The 17,567-nt window shown below is 36.0% G+C and overlaps 1 protein-coding gene across 1 annotated transcript in view; it reads left to right on the top strand.

The window, feature by feature from the left end:
- The window catches only part of Tspan8 (tetraspanin 8), a 36,250-nt gene extending 23,891 nt beyond the window's left edge, over positions 1-12,359 (top strand). The window contains exons 7-9 of the mRNA XM_090357195.1: positions 2,607-2,756; positions 6,632-6,715; positions 11,124-12,359. Of these exons, the coding sequence (XP_090213321.1) occupies positions 2,607-2,756; positions 6,632-6,715; positions 11,124-11,177 (288 nt within the window). The 3' untranslated portion in view covers positions 11,178-12,359. The remainder of the gene's footprint in view (positions 1-2,606; positions 2,757-6,631; positions 6,716-11,123) is intronic.
- The last annotated feature ends 5,208 nt before the right edge of the window (positions 12,360-17,567 follow it).

Here is a 17,567-nt window from a genome sequence, read left to right as displayed (position 1 = left end):
ATCTGGATAGACTCCAACTTATAGAAATTCTTCTTAAAGCACTATTTTCCAAGAACCAAAGCCTGACATGGGTCAGTCCTTTTCAACTTCCTCCGTGTTTTGATCTCTTCCTGTTTTCCCTGGAGCTGCATCCTTAGATTACCTCCTCTCCTAGATTATAACCAGCATGTATCAAGCAACCTTGATCCTCCCCAATAAACTGACCTAGGACAAAAGGAATAGAGATTCCTTCTGGGCTTCTGGATTAGGTCCAGAGTCACATTTGTTGCACATTGTTCCTGGGATTTAAATTCTCAATGCCAACTGTGAATTACTAAATAATTTTCTCCTCCTCCTCCTCTCTCACTTCCTCCCTCTCTCTTCCTCCTCCTTCATTTTTTAGCAAGTGCCCTTGATATATTCTTATTTCTGTACAAAAATTCTATGCCTAAATGTCTTTATAAATTTGCATTTGTTTATCTTAACTTTCTTTCCTCCCTCCCTCTCTTTTTTCCTCTCTCTCCTTTTCTTCCTTCATATATATATATATATATATATATATATTTTTTTTTTAGGGGGAAGGGTCTTATCCTAAATGTGGGGTAATCTGGAGCACAGGATTCAGGGACAAAAGTTGAAGGCCCTGAATGGTTTTGTTTTTCATCAGATTTTAAGGGATTTCCACACAGATTCCCTGTTAATATATGCTAGAACATTTTTGGTGATGGATATTTATTTAGAGGTATTTTATACATTCTCCATGTAATGTCTTATTCATCAAGCTGTTATAAGCTTTTGACAAATTTGACCAATTAGGAGAAATTTCCTAATTTCTCCTACTGCTAATGTAGAGAACCAATATGTTGATAAACTTTAGCCTTCATGTCACTTCTCCTTTATGTTTCTATGCCTCTCTAGCAATCTTGATGCATATTATATCAAGATGTACATGACATCTTACAATAATAAACTGATTTTGGGGGGAGATTTATATCCTTTTTTAAATTTAAAATTCATTGTAAAGGTGATATGCAGAGGGGTTGCAGTTACCAAAATTAGGTAATGAGTACATTTCTTTTTGAACAATATCATCCCTTCCTTCATTTTCTCTCACTTTCCTCACTCCTCCTCTCCCCCACCCAAATATGTAAAGTTTATTGTCCACGTAGTGTCTCGTGAGCACCAATGTTGAACTGGTTCTTGTGAGCATCAATGTTGAACTGGCTCTCTTTTTGACCCACTGTTTCTGTCTCCTTTCCTTCCCCAAATCAGATAAACTGATATACAAGACAAAAGGTACAAAAATAAAAAAAAACAACAGCAACATCAGAGAATAAATGAAAGGAAAAAAAAGAAAGAAAAAGAAATAACTACAGTTTTTTTAAATATTTGTATTTTATGAGCTTTTAAATTTCCTTTAAGTGTTTGTATAAAGGAGCTGTGAGGGTGTCGCCATCTTCCAGGAAGTCCTCATAACTACAGTTACAGAACATAATAGAATAATAACAAAAAGTGAACAAAAATAAAAACACCAAAATTACAGCAGCTAATGGGCAGTATCAAGAGCTTTCTGTAAGTTAGCTTCTGGGTTAAACACTTCCTACCTTCCCATGAGTTTTCTCAAGTCTTCTCTTACCAGCAATTATTATCTGTTGCTTTAGAGATGAAGAAACCATGGCACGCAGAGGTTTGAATAGCACAATTTACATGGCTAAAGTTCTTTGAATATTCTGGCTTTCAATGAATCAAGCCTCTTTTTTCTACTAGAGTAGTTCAGAGCAAGATGGGGGATGACTACTTTTCTCACATCTATCTAATCATACAGTGTGCCACATGCCCTGAGTCATTTGACTGATAACTCCCTGGTTTTTCTCCCTCAAAAAAAATTGACAGCAGATCCTCTTCCCCTATCCTTTCATGTTTTTCTGTGTTTCAGTTTACTCTGGTCCTTATTCTTCCTGATATTTTTCTAAGTGCTCTGTCCTTCATTTTACTTGCCATTTTGAAAACAATCCCATGCAAGGCTACAGAAACTTTCTCTTTGTTCTTTGAAATGGCTCTCAACCTTTTTCCTTCTTTCCACTAAAAGTGACCAAATTTGTGGGATGGGAATTTTAACTTTAAAATTTTTCACCTCTGGGTGGGACGTGTGGCCTAGTGATAGAGTGCTTACCTAGCATGCACGAAGCCCGGGGTTCGATTCCTCGGTACCACATACACAGAAAAAGCTGGAAGTGGCACTGTGGTTCAAGTGGTAGACCACTAGCCTTGAGAAAGCCCAAGGACAGTGCCCAGGCCCTGAGTTCAAGTCCCAGCACTGGCAAAACAAAAACAAACAAAACAAAAAACACATTTGCTCTCTTTTGTCATTACACTTAGCAGGTAAGGTTTTGTTTGTTTTTTCAATTTTCTCAGATTTTGGCAATTGAGCCCAATTTTTCTTCATTATTATTAAGATGAAAAATTCCTTTATTGTTGTTGCTCAAAGAAGCAAATGAGGTGATTTACAGTATGTTTTAGCATGAGAAGCATCTTCATAATGACATTCAAAAAAATATAATTCTGTGTATTAGTAACATTTTAAATCTTATTACTAACTGCATTTCATTCTGCTTTTTACCAAATAGCTTCATTGCTGTGGCTTGATCAATGGAGCTTCTGACTGGGGAGACAATTTCAACCAATATTCTGAGTCATGTAAATGTCCACAAGCATCATCATCATCATCATCATCTGATACTTGTGAAACTTACAACGGCATAACTGTTTACAAACAGGTGAGAATTGAATCTCAGAAAAATAAGTGGTTCTGTTATTTCCACAATGAAGAAAATTAACATGCAGCAAGTAAAAAAGAAATTATGATATGAAAATGATAATTATTACACAAGAAGAAAACAATTCCATGCTAAAATCATATTAAGTGAGGTAAGCCAGACTCGAAGGAACTTAGGCTCAATGATTTCCCTCATTCATCATAACCAGTAGAAACCTTGGGCTCTAATAGCAAAGATTTGCAATAGAGCAAAACCTTGATACATAAGGCCATATAGTATGAAGCTAATTGAATGGACCTCTAGGATATTGAAACAAAAGCCATACAATGAATGATTGCTGTCCTTAAGGTGCTATGTTATCTCTCATCTCTTTTGCTGTTCCTTTGTTATCTCATATTGTCACAATATCTCACTTTGTTATCTAATATATTGGATACATTTGTATTTGGTTACTTGAAATTGGACAGGAAAGGGAGGAAAACCAAGAGGGGGGGTGGGGGGAGGGTAATGGGGACCAAGACATGTGGAAGGGTATCAATGTATGTGAATTAATGCACCTTCTATCTGGCAAATATCATGTAACCCTTTTATTAAATACAATAAAAAATATTAAAAAAGAAAACAATTCCATGCTAAAAAAGAAAAGCAGATATTAAATAATGATAGGACTTCCTTTCCTCTGCGTTTGCTAACATGTAAACCCAATTTTATTTTATTTTATTGTGATGGTGATGTGCAGAGGGGTTAGAGTTACATAAGTAAGGAAATAATGAATACATTTCTTTTCAAGCAACATTTACCCCCTCCCTCATTTTAATTCCACTTTCTCTCCCCCTTGACTTCTCTTCCCCCAAGCAATAACATAATATCTTGTATCACTGTTGCATTGATTCACCCTTTTTTAATTAGTAAAAATAGCTTTCTACATGAAGTACAAAGATGAATACAAATTAACATAAAAGTTTGTTTTGTACTGTCTTTGTTGACCATAATTGTTATTCTTCTCTATATTTTTTCTATTTTAACATTTGTTTTAAAATCTAGTATGTTCACTTTTTTTCTTTTGCTTTTTTTAATTGTTGGGGTAATGTACAGAGGGGTTACAGTTACAGATGCATTACTTCTCATACATTGATACCCCCTCCCATATGTCTGTCCCCATTTCCCTCCCCCCACCTCCTCCCAATCATCTTGTTCTCTCCCCTTCCCTATTTCAAATAATCAGATAAACGTATATACAATATACCAGGTAACAAAGTCAGAAATAGTAACAACATGAGATTAACCAAAGGGCAACAAAAAGAGAAGAGAAATAACATAGTACATTAAGAAAAACAAACACACAAGATAAACCTTTTGTTTATCCTAGATATCTTTTCACTTAGTCTCATTCTATATGACCTTATGTATATAGGTTTTGAAGTATTGTGATCCTCTGGTAAGAGAGTCCTAGATGTGTACTAAGTATTACTAATGAGGGAAACCATGGAGCCTATGTTCCTTTGGGTATGGCTTACTTCACTTAATATGATTTTTTCCAAGTCTTTCCATTCCCTTACCAATGGGCTCTGTCATTCTGTCTGATGGCAGCATAGAATTCCATTGTGTATAAGTACCACATCTTCTTGATCCAATCATTTACTGAAGGGCATCTGGGTTGGTTCCATATCTTTGCTATGGTAAATAGACCACACAATCATCTTCACTGTTCACTACTCTGGCTCAGATGTGAATGAACAATCCATTATATCAAGGAATGAAGGAAAAGACTTGTTTTATAGAGAACTTTAATTTTATGTAGCATGTAGACATGCTCTTACACATGAATGATTCTCATTGGGTGACATAGTCTGTGGTATTATAACCAGTAGCACTATCACACTGGCTAGTAGTTTTTCTTTTATTTAAAAAATTAACCTTAGAGTTTATCACTGTTGGAACTTTGAAGACTAGCTGGAAATGTTTTGAGATCAAAATTGCATGCTGGTCTGAATACATTAAAAAAATCTAGTAGAATTTACCATAGCAAAGATATGGAACCAATCTAGATGTCCCTCAGTTGATGAGTGGATCAACAAGATGTGGTATTTATACACAATAGAATTCTATGCTGCTTTCAGAAAGAACAACATTGCCCCATTTGTAAAGAAATGGAAAGACTTTGGGTTGGGAGTTTGGCCTAGTGATAGAGTGCTTGCCTAGCATGCATGAAGACCCAGGTTTGATTCCTTGGTACCACATACATAGAAAAAAAGCCGGAAGTGGTGCTGAGGCTCAAGTGGTAGAGCTCTAGCCTTGAGAAAGTCCAAGGACAGTGCTCAGGCCCTGAGCTCAAGCCCAGGACTGGCAAAAAAAAAGAAAGAAAGAAAGAAAGAAAGAAAGAAAGAAAGAAAGAAAGAAAGAAAGAAAGAAAGAAAGAAAGGAAGGAAGAAAGAAAGAAGGAAAGAAAGAAAGAAATGGAAAGACTTAAAAACAAACAAACAAACAAAAAGAAATGGAAAGACTTGGAAAAAAATCATATTAAGTGAAGTAAGCCAGACTCAAAGGAACATAGGCTCAATGGTTTCCCTCATTTGTCATAATTAGTAGAAAACTTGGGCTCTCCTAGCAGAGATTTACAATAGAACAACATCTAGATACATAAGGTCATATAGTATGACACTTAATGTAAGGACCTCCAGGATATAGAAACAAGCGCCATATAATGAGTGATTGTTGTCCTTACTGTACTATGTTATCTCTCATCTCTTTTGCTGTCCCTTGGTTATCTCATATTGTTATAGTATTTCACCTTGTTATCTGATATATTTTATATATGCTTAATTGGTTATTTGGAATAGGAGGGGGAAATCAAGATGAGCGGGGAGAGGGAGGGAGGGAAATGGGGACCATGACATGAGAAAGGGTATCAATATTTGTGAAGTAATGTACCTTCTATCTGGTGAATATAATGTAACCCTTCTATTAATTAATGGGGCTTGAACTTGGCCTGGACGTTGTCCCTCAGCTCTGCAGCTCAAGGCTACCGCCCTACCCTTGAGCCAAGCACCACTTCCTATTTTGTAGAGATTAATTGGAGATACGACTCTCATGTTCTTTGTGCCTGGGCTGGCTTTGAACCTTGATCCTCAGATCTCAGCCTCCTGAATAGTTAAGTTTACAGGTGTGAGCCACCACACTTGGCTAGGAAAAGGTTTTGAAAAGTCCTTGAAAAATAAAAATGTATAATATAATTATTTTAAACCATTGTCCTCTCTCCTATGGATTACAAACCTGAGGAAAAGTGATATTAACTCTAAAATGTATAATTTGTATAATCAGTAAGCCCAAGTGAATCATGTGTTAGGTCTAGAACTAAATTATTAATTATATACGTTAATTATAAAAATGATAAGTTTTAGATACATTGGTAAAAAGACATTTACAATGATCGACTGTAGATTCAGAAATTAGGTAGCCTAAGCAAAAGTTTGGTCCTTAAATACAAGATACTGGTGAAAAACGTTATTATATAAAATTTAAGAGCCTAGACTCACTAGTTACATAGTTGAGTCCTTAGATGCCTTTTTAGTGTATGGAGAAGACATCGTGGTGATGAACTTTTAGAACAAGTACGAGACAAGGAGTAGAGAGTCTCAGTCTGTTCTTTGGTGTTGAATCTGTTTCTGTCATACTCAAGAAATCAACTAAATGAACAACAGTCTCATAGAAGATCAGAATTTGATTAAAGGTAACATCTTTTAATATACTTTTATTGTCATTATTAAGCTGTTGTATAGAGAGGTTGCTATTTCATAAGTCAGGTAATAAGTTCAGTTCTTTTGTACCATGTCAACCTAATGGTAACATTTTTGTATGTATGTTTTTCTTTACAGACATGCATTTCTTTAATTAAAGACATGGTTGAAAACTATATCATCATAATTATTGGAATAGCATTTGGACTGGCAGTTATTGAGGTATAGTATAATCTTTCATGACTGATTTCTACTAGTTCTTCAGCAGTTCTTCTAACACATAAGTATGGGAAACAAGTTAAAATGAACAAAGAATCCTGGGTGCACTAGAGAAGCACTGGGTACAAACAGCTTAAAGCCTAGCATCTCCCTAAGTCAAATATGAATCAGGCAGTAAAAGTATTATAGTTCAATGAGTTGTTCAGGCCGGAGGCTCTTATTACTGAATGACTTCTCTACTGAGAAAAAAATTAGTAGATTTTGACATAGGTTTTAGTACTAGATACTCTTCCCATAAGTACTCTAACCTCAACTGATAATTTCAGGGAAGCTCTGATGATTCTTATGTATTAATCTTGTCATTTTAATTATTGATATTACTAAAAATATTCTGCATGGGATTTTTTTACCTGATATACTTTCTTGGCATGGTTTTCTAGTAACTAAAAGATACTGTTATCCTAAAATTATTTGCCAAGAAGAGGAAATAAAGATGGTGGAGAGAAGCAATTTAAAATTTATCCGACAATTCAGATAATTTAGATACCAAGTGATTGAAATTATCTCACTATCCTACTTTTAGTACATTAGCAAGATTTTAAATGTTGTAAGGTATATCCTTGGTTAGTGCTTCTGAACGATGGTGAGCTCAGCTTGGTAATGCTTGTTTCGTTCTCACAGAATGTTGTGTGGTATCCCTGGGCCTTCTGGAAGCTTTTTGCTCCTATTTGAGCCACCTCGTTACCCGATAAAGATTTTAGCTTAGATTAAAACAGTTTCTGTTGCAAATAATCATGTAGATTGCTGAAGAAATTTTTCACCCAATGATGAAGGAAAGGGACCTTTAGCAGTAAATTGGGCTATAGTGTATTCATAGCCCAAGTATACCATGCATTAGGTCTATTTCCTTAATTCTGTATTTTGTAAGATTTTTCTATCTCCTTCCTTCCTTCCTTCCTTGCTTCCTTCCTTCCTTCCTTCCTTCCTTCCTTTTTTCCTCCCTCCCTCCCTTCCCCTCCCTCTCACTCTTTCTCCTTCCTCACCCCCTCCCTCTTTCTTTCTTTCTTTCTTTCTTTCTTTCTTTCTTTCTTTCTTTCTTTCTTTCTCTCTTCCTTTCTCATTCTGGGTTTATACTACTTTAAAAAGAAGAGCCAAATGTCCATGGAGAGTGAAGAATTCCATATATATACTCATATTCTTTGTTTTCTACAGTTTTTATCTTCACATTTTTGTAAACACACAGCACGTGTATGTATCTTGGTGAAGTAAAAAGTGACTATACACATCTGGGAAGATGGGTCAGCAATAGAACAGATGTTTCATGTGGGTAAAGATCTAGTTACTAATCCTCAGCACCATAAGTAAAATGCTAATAGGACTTGGGTTTGGTGACACAACTCTACTCTGAACTAAATAGCAAGAAAAAAAAATCAGAGGGACAAGGTTGGGTTGGTGGCTCATGTCAATAATCTTAGATAGTTAGGAGGCTGCGATCTGAAAAGCAAGGTTCACTCACATTAGACTGGATAGACAGCTTATCTCCAATTAACCAGTAAAAACTGGAGATGAGGCTCAAGTGGTAGAGCACTGGCTCTAAATGAGAAAGGAATGCAAGAGTGCAAGCCCTTGAGTTCAAGCTCCAATACTGACATACATAAAAATCTAAAAAAAAAACAAACCCAAAACAAAAATCATACACCATCCAAAACATAATAGAAAGTTTGGGAGAGCAGGATTCCAATGAGAAATCTAATGTAAAGTTAAATTTCATGGGAGACCCAAATTCAGGTAGTTGACTAAGATTGCTACAAGTAGTAGATGCTTTCAAAAAGCTGTCTTGAGAGCAGAGCCCAGAACAAGGACATAATTGTTTGGAGAGACTGATGTCTCTCATCATAGCCAAAAATCTAAGTACTTCTAGTGGAAACTAAGATTACAAAAGGAGCAGTGCATTTCAACATTTTATGGAATGGGTATCCTTCATGTAGTTGTTACATGATTTAATAGTTTATTGCTTCTTCTAATGGTCCATATAAAGAAATGTTTCAAAAATCCATCCTACAGCACAGTGATTTATAGGTATAAAGTTTGTATGGGCATGTCATAAAATGTAACCACATTTTGAATTAGACTAGTTAAATTAAATGTGATTTCTAGGCTCTCTGTAAACATGGTAAGTAGCTGATTGTAAGAACTCCTTGAAACTATTTTTGCTTAGTTCCTCAATCTTCCAACTACCTCTTTTTAGGGTTTAAGGAAAAGAAATTCATTTTATAGTCCTTCTTGCTTTATTCAAGCAGGAGATTTGAAAAGAATCTTCTGTTATTCAGTCTATCAAAATAAACACAAAAATGTACTTTAATCTTGGAGTCATTAAGATGCATTGTGCAACAGACCTATCTTTGTTCTCTGTTTTGCTAGTTCAAATTCGAGAAAGTACAAAGAAACACAGAGAAAAAAATCTCCTGAATATTTTCTAAGGAAACAGAAACAATTATCTCCTTTCAGAAAATGTTTATATTTCACCTTCACAGAAAATATGTGCAGGACAAAACTCAACCTGTCCCAACATTTAGACCTCAAGTATAGGATTTGATGGATGGGCTGATAGTTAAATCCAGTGCTTTGTATTGAAAGCTATATAATTGACAGGTTCTTTTCACAGTGGATGCTAGTGAATCTACACATCAGTTGCTCTTAAAACAATACCTGTGGGACATTTTTGGAATTCTATTAAAAGAGCAGGCCATTTTACTATTTATTTGACTGTAACAACTTAATAAACATAGAAACATGGTCAGCGTTTTCTCCATGTTAAAAAAAAAGTCTGTAGGGCCGGGAGTTTGGCCTAGTGGTAGAGTCCTTGCCTAGCATGCACAAAGACCCGGGTTCGATTCCTCAGTACCACATGCATTGAAAAAAGCCGGAAGTGGTGCTGAGGCTCAAGTGGTAGAGCTCTAGCCTTGAGAAAGTCCGAGGACAGTGCTCAGGCCCTGAGCTCAAGCCCAGGACTAGCAAAAAATAAAAAAAAATCTGTTAACAAAGAATAAGGACCACTTTAAAAAAATCCTTTTATTCAGGGGGGGCGGGGTTCATAAACTTAGGACCTGGGTGCTGTCCCTGAAGCTATTTTGGTTAAGGCTAGGGCTCTACCACTTGGAGTCACAGCTCTACTTCAATTTGATCGTTTTGTAGAATGTTTCAGAATATAGAAATTTGTGCATAGCGTCTAGTAAATTTGTCATGAGTCTTAGCTTATGTTGCAAAATGATGAATCTCTGCTTTTGTGCTTTTTTCTAAACTATTTTTTTCTGAACTATTATAAGTTGCTTTTTATCAAAGATATACAAGAAAGTATGTTATCAATGGTAAAAAAAAACTGGTTTAAAAAACTGTTTTAAATTTCCTAGCTCAGTCCTGCCCTCAGCTTGTCTGGTTGGTTGATGAATGGGTGGACTTCTATTTCAAGGATAAGGCAATAAAGGGCAATAGTTACTTTATTTCATCACTTTGCCTATTTTTATTCTGCCCCAACTTAAGGTTTGGGACTGAGGCAAGACTAAGTTTAGTTCTGAAATGAAATGTGATTCTGAATAAAAATCATACTTCAGAGAATTGGTGTCTTCTATTTCATTTTTAAGAAGGAAGAAACGTGGGACCACAGTTCTCATTATATATTCTAGGAAAGCGTGATCAGAGGGCCAACAGAGCAGTGTTTGAAATGACTCAGTAGCTGAGGGGTGGATCACCTTTCTTACTTATCCATCCTGTCTCCCTTAAGAGAGAGTTGATGGAGAGAGAACGTCCACCTCGGTAAGACACAGAGGTCATTTCGATCTTTTTTACATCAAAGCCACAGCATTCAGGTCACCAACAGCAGAGTCAATTAAAGCAACTTCTGGGCTCTCTTACTTTTGGAAGAACTAATGAGATGGAAATTATGTCCCAGATTTTTCCACTATGCTTTACTACTTCAAAGGAAATTCCTGACTTCAGCTAGTTTAGAAGTCTAGTTTCAAAAACTTATTTCATTGTTCACTCCTCTAGGCAATGCCTAAAACGACAGCAAGAGAAATTCTAAACTCCTTGATTTTTATGCAGTGATCTAAACCAGATGACTGCAGTATTTTTTTTAAAAAAAATAGAAGTAATAAGAATATTTAGTCTCCAGAAGCCTGAGGTCCTTGCATCTCTAGGGAGATACTCTCAAAAAGATGTGAATGTTGGAGAAAAGGGAGGGGTCCTCTGATGGTAGCCAATATTCTCGGTTAGGTAGCACCAGTAATGGCGAATTGGCCAAACGAGAAACGCTGATTCAGAGACACAAAGTACAGAACTTTCTTAGAGAATTACAGAACTATTTCTTAAGGGCGTGTTAATTCCATGCTAATCCTGTTGCTTTATTCTCTAGATTCTTGGCCTGGTATTTTCGATGGTCCTCTATTGCCAAATCGGAAGCAAATGAGCTTACAGACATGTCAAGATATCATCAGTCAAACTTCCTTAAAATTTCACTTGTGCTTTGTAACTTTAAATGTACACGTGCTGTATATGGCAGGAGCAGATGTCTCGTGAAAATAGCTCCTTAACCTACATTATAGCTATCTTCTGCTCAGACTGAACATATTTAAGGCTTGGAAGTGTAAGCAAAATAAAATGAAGGTGTATTTTTACTCACAATTTAAAAAGAACACTGAATTGCCGTCTGTGCGTCTGTGCGTCGTCTGTGGTCACCTATTTCAGGTGGCTCTGTGCTTACATGTTTATCTAGAAGCACCCGGTGAAACAATTTTCACCTAAAATGACAGAGCTATAGATAAAGCAATGAATGTGGGATTTCCACAAACGTGACTGTTAGTGACGTGTAGCAACTATTGAGGATGAGATGGAACTGTCTTCAGTTGAAATAATTGAGAGTGATCTAGCTTTAAGTGTCTCCTCTCTTCTTTAGTATGTCCTGGCTGTGATAGAGTCTGTCTTTTATATTCGTGTAACATGTGAATTGCCAATCTTTCAGTTTGTGAATCTATATTTTCCTTTCCAACAAAAGGGATTTTTTTGTCTCTTAGAAACATTTTTTAATTTTATTTTTAGTGACACATCATATATATGTAGCAAAGTAAATGAATTTGTGGATGTTCATAGACCTGCATAAGTTTTATCCCTATCATGATGCAAGACTTTTCCAAGTGCAGGAAATGGAGCCTTCATGCCACTTCCCGGTGATGGGTGAAAGCTAGCTCATGCCAACTTATCAATCCAGGTTGTACATGTGCCTATCCTGAGATCCACGTTTAGTAATGTCACCCTAGTAGCTTATGATCCATATTGATGAGCATATTTGCATCATAGGACTTGAAAAGTGCTATAAAATCAAGATTTTTTTCTATATTGGTTGGTAAACACATACACTGCAATGACCAGTAGCACCTGGAGTCAACCACTTTTTTGCCTCCTATGGCCAGAGATTTATTTTGCCTGCTCTTAAACTTTCTCTAAATGAAGTAATAAGCAAATACTCTGGATTCTTTTTGCTTTAAATTTTGTCTGTGTGTTCATCTATTTTGGTGTATGTAGTGTAATTTATTCTCATAGCTGTGTATATTGTATATGAATAGACCACAGTATATACATTCTTCTGCTGATCTACACTAATATGAATAAAATTGCTTTAATCATCTCCTTATGTCCTTCAGTTAAAATGGATTTGTGGACACGGGCAGAGGTGGAACATATATACATGTATTACATGTATATGTATATATATTACATATATGTATATAGTTTATAGATTCTATGAAGCAGTTGTAATAATTTATGTTTATACTGGAAAAATAGGAAAAACTCAATCCCATCTTCTGAAAATAGAGAAAAATACCAAGAAAGGCCACTACTATTAATTAGGTCAGAGATGGCCAAGGAATGAGAAAGTTAAGGGATCACTTATTGCAAGGTTAGGTACCTTGATCTTGTGCTTCCCTAACAATGATTTAAAAATAAATCCTGTGATCATGTCATCTTCCAGGAGCTATATGAGAAACAATACTGTCATGTCATTTCTTCTAATCATATTCTTATGAAATAGGTACTGTTGGCATCCTCATATTTCAGGTGAGAAAACTGAGGCTTAGGAAGGTTAGGTAACTTGCTCAGTTATTAAACAGTAATTGTCAGAACTTGGAATAAGATTTTAACAAATGCCCCTCTTCATTGTCCTGGCTTCTCTATGTCCCATTTCATTATAATGTTCTGATAATGTGGTTTTTTTGGTTAGTATTCTGAAACTCTTCATCTCTTACTGTGTTTATATCTCCAGCATACAAAGAATGACACTCAGAAGTTTTTGACTAAAAATAATAGATTTACTCAGGGTTTACACACCAGAATATGGTATATATGACAGAATACACTATAAGCACTTTATATTATAATTCCTTTAACACAGACTACTATTTTTAGATCTAGGCCTAGAGAGATTAATTATCATCAGGGTATCCAGCTATTAGTGAGGTTGTGATTTAGTCTAATGTGCTTATAGCTTATCAGTCCATCTTAGCTGAGAATAACAGTCAGAAAATAATTTCTTTTATATAATGTCAGATACACATTAGGGGTTTAATGCATATTACAAATACAAAGAACTTGTCCTATCTGGGTTGGCAGAAAAGCAGAAACCCTCTAGTTATTTCAAGCTATGCAAATGTAATAGAAGGAACTGCTATGTTAGCTAGTGTGAGCTGCCATAAGAAAACATACTTGATTAAATGGCATTTCTTTCTTGGAAACTGATAATGGCAAGATCAAGGAGATGGCTGATTCACTTCCTAGTGAAATGTCTCTTTCAGGCTTATAAACATCTTTTTCCTGTAGCCTTGCATGGGTGCAGAGAATGTCCTATCATTTCATCAACCTATGAGGCCAACAATCCTACCAGCTCCAGGTTTCACACTACCATATTACAGAACACTAATTGCTCTCTTATTCCAAAGACCTCCACAATGAGAGTTAGTTTCAACATAGGAATTATAGGAGCAGCTTAGCAATTGGTTACACAGATGATGGAGACAGTAAGAAGCCCAATTTGAACTGGAGGTACATCAGAGACCTGCAATGGTGGGAAATTGCTACTATCCTCAAAACTGGAAAGACAGAAGTAATGTTACCAGGCCCCAACAGGCAGGCCATCTGGTAGAAAGTGGAAGCATGACATGGACCATAGTGGAGGGCCTTGTCTTGAAGTAAGAAAAATGAAGATGACTCAACAGCTATTATTAGTTAAAGTGGAAAGCTAGACACGTGCCCTGGCTTCTTCCTTCCTGCCAGACCTCCACTGGATGAATCCCCATAGATGCCAAAACCAATACAGCCTAGGATAAAGTTTCCATTGATACACAGCAGAGCTGGGAAGGAAGAGGACTAGATGAGAGCAGACAGGAATAAAACTGTCATAGTAATTAGGGAACTAAGAGCAGACATACAGGTACCAAACTTTTGGGGCAAAGGGCATAAAATGGCTAAAGGTAATAACTATAAAGGATTTTGAATTTTCCTAAGAAATTGCATAAAGTTGCTTGGAGTTTCTTTTTTTTTATCTTTTGACTAAAGTTTATGGCATTTTAGAGAGACAGAAGCAGTTGTTTTTAACTGGAGGTTATTTTCCCCCTGAGGGGGAATTTGTCAATGTCTGGAGGGCTTCTTGGTTATCCCAAGTGGGGAAGGAGAGATGTTATGAACATCTGGTGGGCAGAGTTAGGAATCCAGCCATTCTACTGTACACAAGAATTACCCTTTTCCAAATGTTCATTGTGCTGCTGTCGAGAGACATGTATAAATAAGAATTTTTTAAAAAGTCTTACCAGGAGGAGTGGCACACATGTGACTATGGAAAATGAGCTAGTTTGGGGTCAAAAGTTGTCATCAGCCAGTTCTGACAACTGGCTGGCCTTGTGACCTTCTCTAGTCACTTACTTTGAGTTTCCTCATGTTTAAGTGAGAAATTGTATTGCAAAGATATTTAAGTTCCCTCCACCACTTGAGATTTTTTTTTTGCCAGTCATGGGGCTTGAACTCAGAGCCTGAGTGCTATCCTTGGGCTTTCTCAAGGCTAGAACTCTACCACTTGAGCCACAGCACCAGTTTTGGCTTTTTCTATGTATGTGGTACCAAGGAATCAAACCCAGGTCTCCATGCACGCTAGGTAAGCACTCTACTATGAGGCCAAACTCCCAGTTGAAGGCTGGAGGTATTTGAAAACAAGGATATTCATCTTCTTATGATAGTTTATACACTTCTATCTTATTTTTGCTATTAAAGATAATTTTTTAGGAAAGTTTTTATTCCTGAAGGATATTAAATTTAGACTTAAAAATGCATTCACTCTTTTCCCTTCATGCTTTCAAGATCAAATCAGAATGTTTTAAAAAGAAGTATTTACTTTGAATAGAGAATTATAGCAAGAACAAAAGGAAAAACTCAAATAGACAATTCAGTAAAAATAGAAATAGTCTTCCAATTCAGAGAAATGTCAGAATTGTCTTCCCTATATTTAAGATTGTATAATTGTGCTGGTCTAAGTATATAGAAGTTATGTTAAAGCTTGGCAAATACTCCTCAAATTTGTCTACTTCTCCATTTTTCTGTCACTATGATTCTGTCTTATATTTAACAATCTCTTCTCAAGTAGGATCATGGCCATAACCCCTTAAGGGACTTTTCTGCATTGTTTTTGCTTCTTCAAATCTATTTTCCATGGTACCTTAGTAGTAAGCCATCTAAAATACAAGTATCTTTTTATATCACTCTCTCAAGTATACAGAGACTTTAATGATGCTTTGTAAACTCCAAGGCCCTTCCTAAGCATCAAGTCCCCCTTCCCTGCTCATCCCAGCCACTCTCCCAAACCCAACCGATGGGTCTTCAACATTCTGCTCTTAGATCATCTGATCCCACTTTTCTCATGATACTCATTGTGCCCCTAATAGCCCTCATATTCATCTAGTTCGATTTCTAAGATGTAGCTCAGATGTCACCTCCTCTAGCATGCTTTCCTGGATTTGGTCAGAACTACGTAATCTTCCATTTATCTGTATTCTCCACAGAAGTATCACTTCTCCAAATATGTTTTGGTTAGATTTTTATTTTCTCTATTTTAATAGAGGCACTGTGTGTAATGCTGGGCTCCTGGATTAAATATGTACCCCCAGACAATAGCATGATATGTAGAATAGGTTAACAGTTCAATAAGCACATATTGGAATTCTGATCACCTGATCTATTTGAATATGTCCATTCTTGCCATATGAAGATATTTGGTTAAATATCAATATATTTATTTGCAATTGCCATACTGAAAGCATCTATAACAATTATATATCAGAAACTGTTCTAAAGAATTCACACATTAATCCAAACAATTGTTACAAAAATTCTATCAGCAGAGTTATTTTTATTTTTCAGATGAGGAAAGTAAAATACCGGAAGATTAAGTAAATTGTTGAATATTAATAGAAGTAAGATTCTAATTCAGATTATCTAGCTCTACATGTTGTATTGTTTCTGAGAAAAAAACTGACTGGATTAAGAATTATAACTTTTAATTCTTGTCAGAGTATCTGAATTGATTATCAGGGTACAGTGACATATTGCCATAAATTCAAATGGAGTGGTCTCCCTTCCACCTAATACAATGTATTCAATTTTGCTCTACTGCATTTCAAATATTTATTTCCATGTCTTCTTCTTTAGGAGAGGGAAACAATTTGAAAATAAATAAATAATTGTATATATATATTTTTTAAAAAACAACCTTTGTGTTTTATCCATAAATAACAGTAATTGCTAGACGTTTGCCTAACCCATGTGAACTGAAGACAAAATTTTTCCTTTCTAAAGACATTAAAATGATTACACTTATAAGTGAAATTTAATAAGGCACACAAGGTAATTTGACTGCAAAATGGAGTAAAATATAGTGTTGTCTCCCCCCCCCCCCGCCAAGAGATTTTAGTTCTTATCAGTCTCTGTTTTAGTGGATGGTACTTACAAAATATAAATGACAAAATTAGACTTATTAAGACTCAACACATGGTTTCAACATCTAGTAGTCACATAATCTTTGAAATAATCTTTAATTTCTCTGTGACTCACCTAAATATCATCTAAATCTTACCTGTGGTGAGATTCACTGAAGCAATGCATGCAATTTTTGTCTAGAATCTACACTATAGTTAGTATTTCATAAATGTTAGCAGATGTAACATTATTGCAAGAATAATTACAAGTCAGATGTTGGTGGCTCATGCCTGTAATCCTGGATAGTCAGGAGGTTGAGATTTGAGGATTGAAATTCAAAGCCAGCCCAGGCAGAAAAATATGTGAGGCTCTTATCTCCAATTAACCACCAGAAAACTGGAAGTGGACAGACAGCTTAAGGACAGATGCCCAGGCTATGAATTCAAGCCCCAGGACTGACAAAAATAAGAATTACAATAAACACTAGTATTTAAAGACACATTCATCAAGTTTTATTTTGGATTGTGAGGCTTCTTCAAAGAAAGCTTAGAATATCAATCACTTCATCTTCAAAGCCCTGGAATTTGAAATGGATTTTGATAGTAATTCCTCTACAACACGATAAATCTGCATTGAGGGTGCTCTCCAGCTACGGTTCTAAGTATTGAAACAAAAAATACAGAGAAGGACCGTGGGCCAGGAAGTAAGCCACAGAGAGTGACAGGCAGTAAATGAAAAGGGATGTGATCTGGAATCAGGATGAGGTTAAACAGCATGCATGGAGACAAATGGAGAGATAGCTTCGTCAGCTTTGCTGGCAAGGTGAGGCCCAAATAAGTCATGT

Source organism: Megascapheus bottae, chromosome 2 (genome assembly GCF_031878675.1).
Source record: "Megascapheus bottae isolate mThoBot1 chromosome 2, mThoBot2.hap1, whole genome shotgun sequence".
NCBI classification, from domain to species: Eukaryota; Metazoa; Chordata; class Mammalia; order Rodentia; family Geomyidae; genus Megascapheus; species Megascapheus bottae.
The sequence above is the reverse complement of the archived record's forward strand: the minus strand, read 5'-3'. Positions and strand labels throughout refer to the sequence as shown.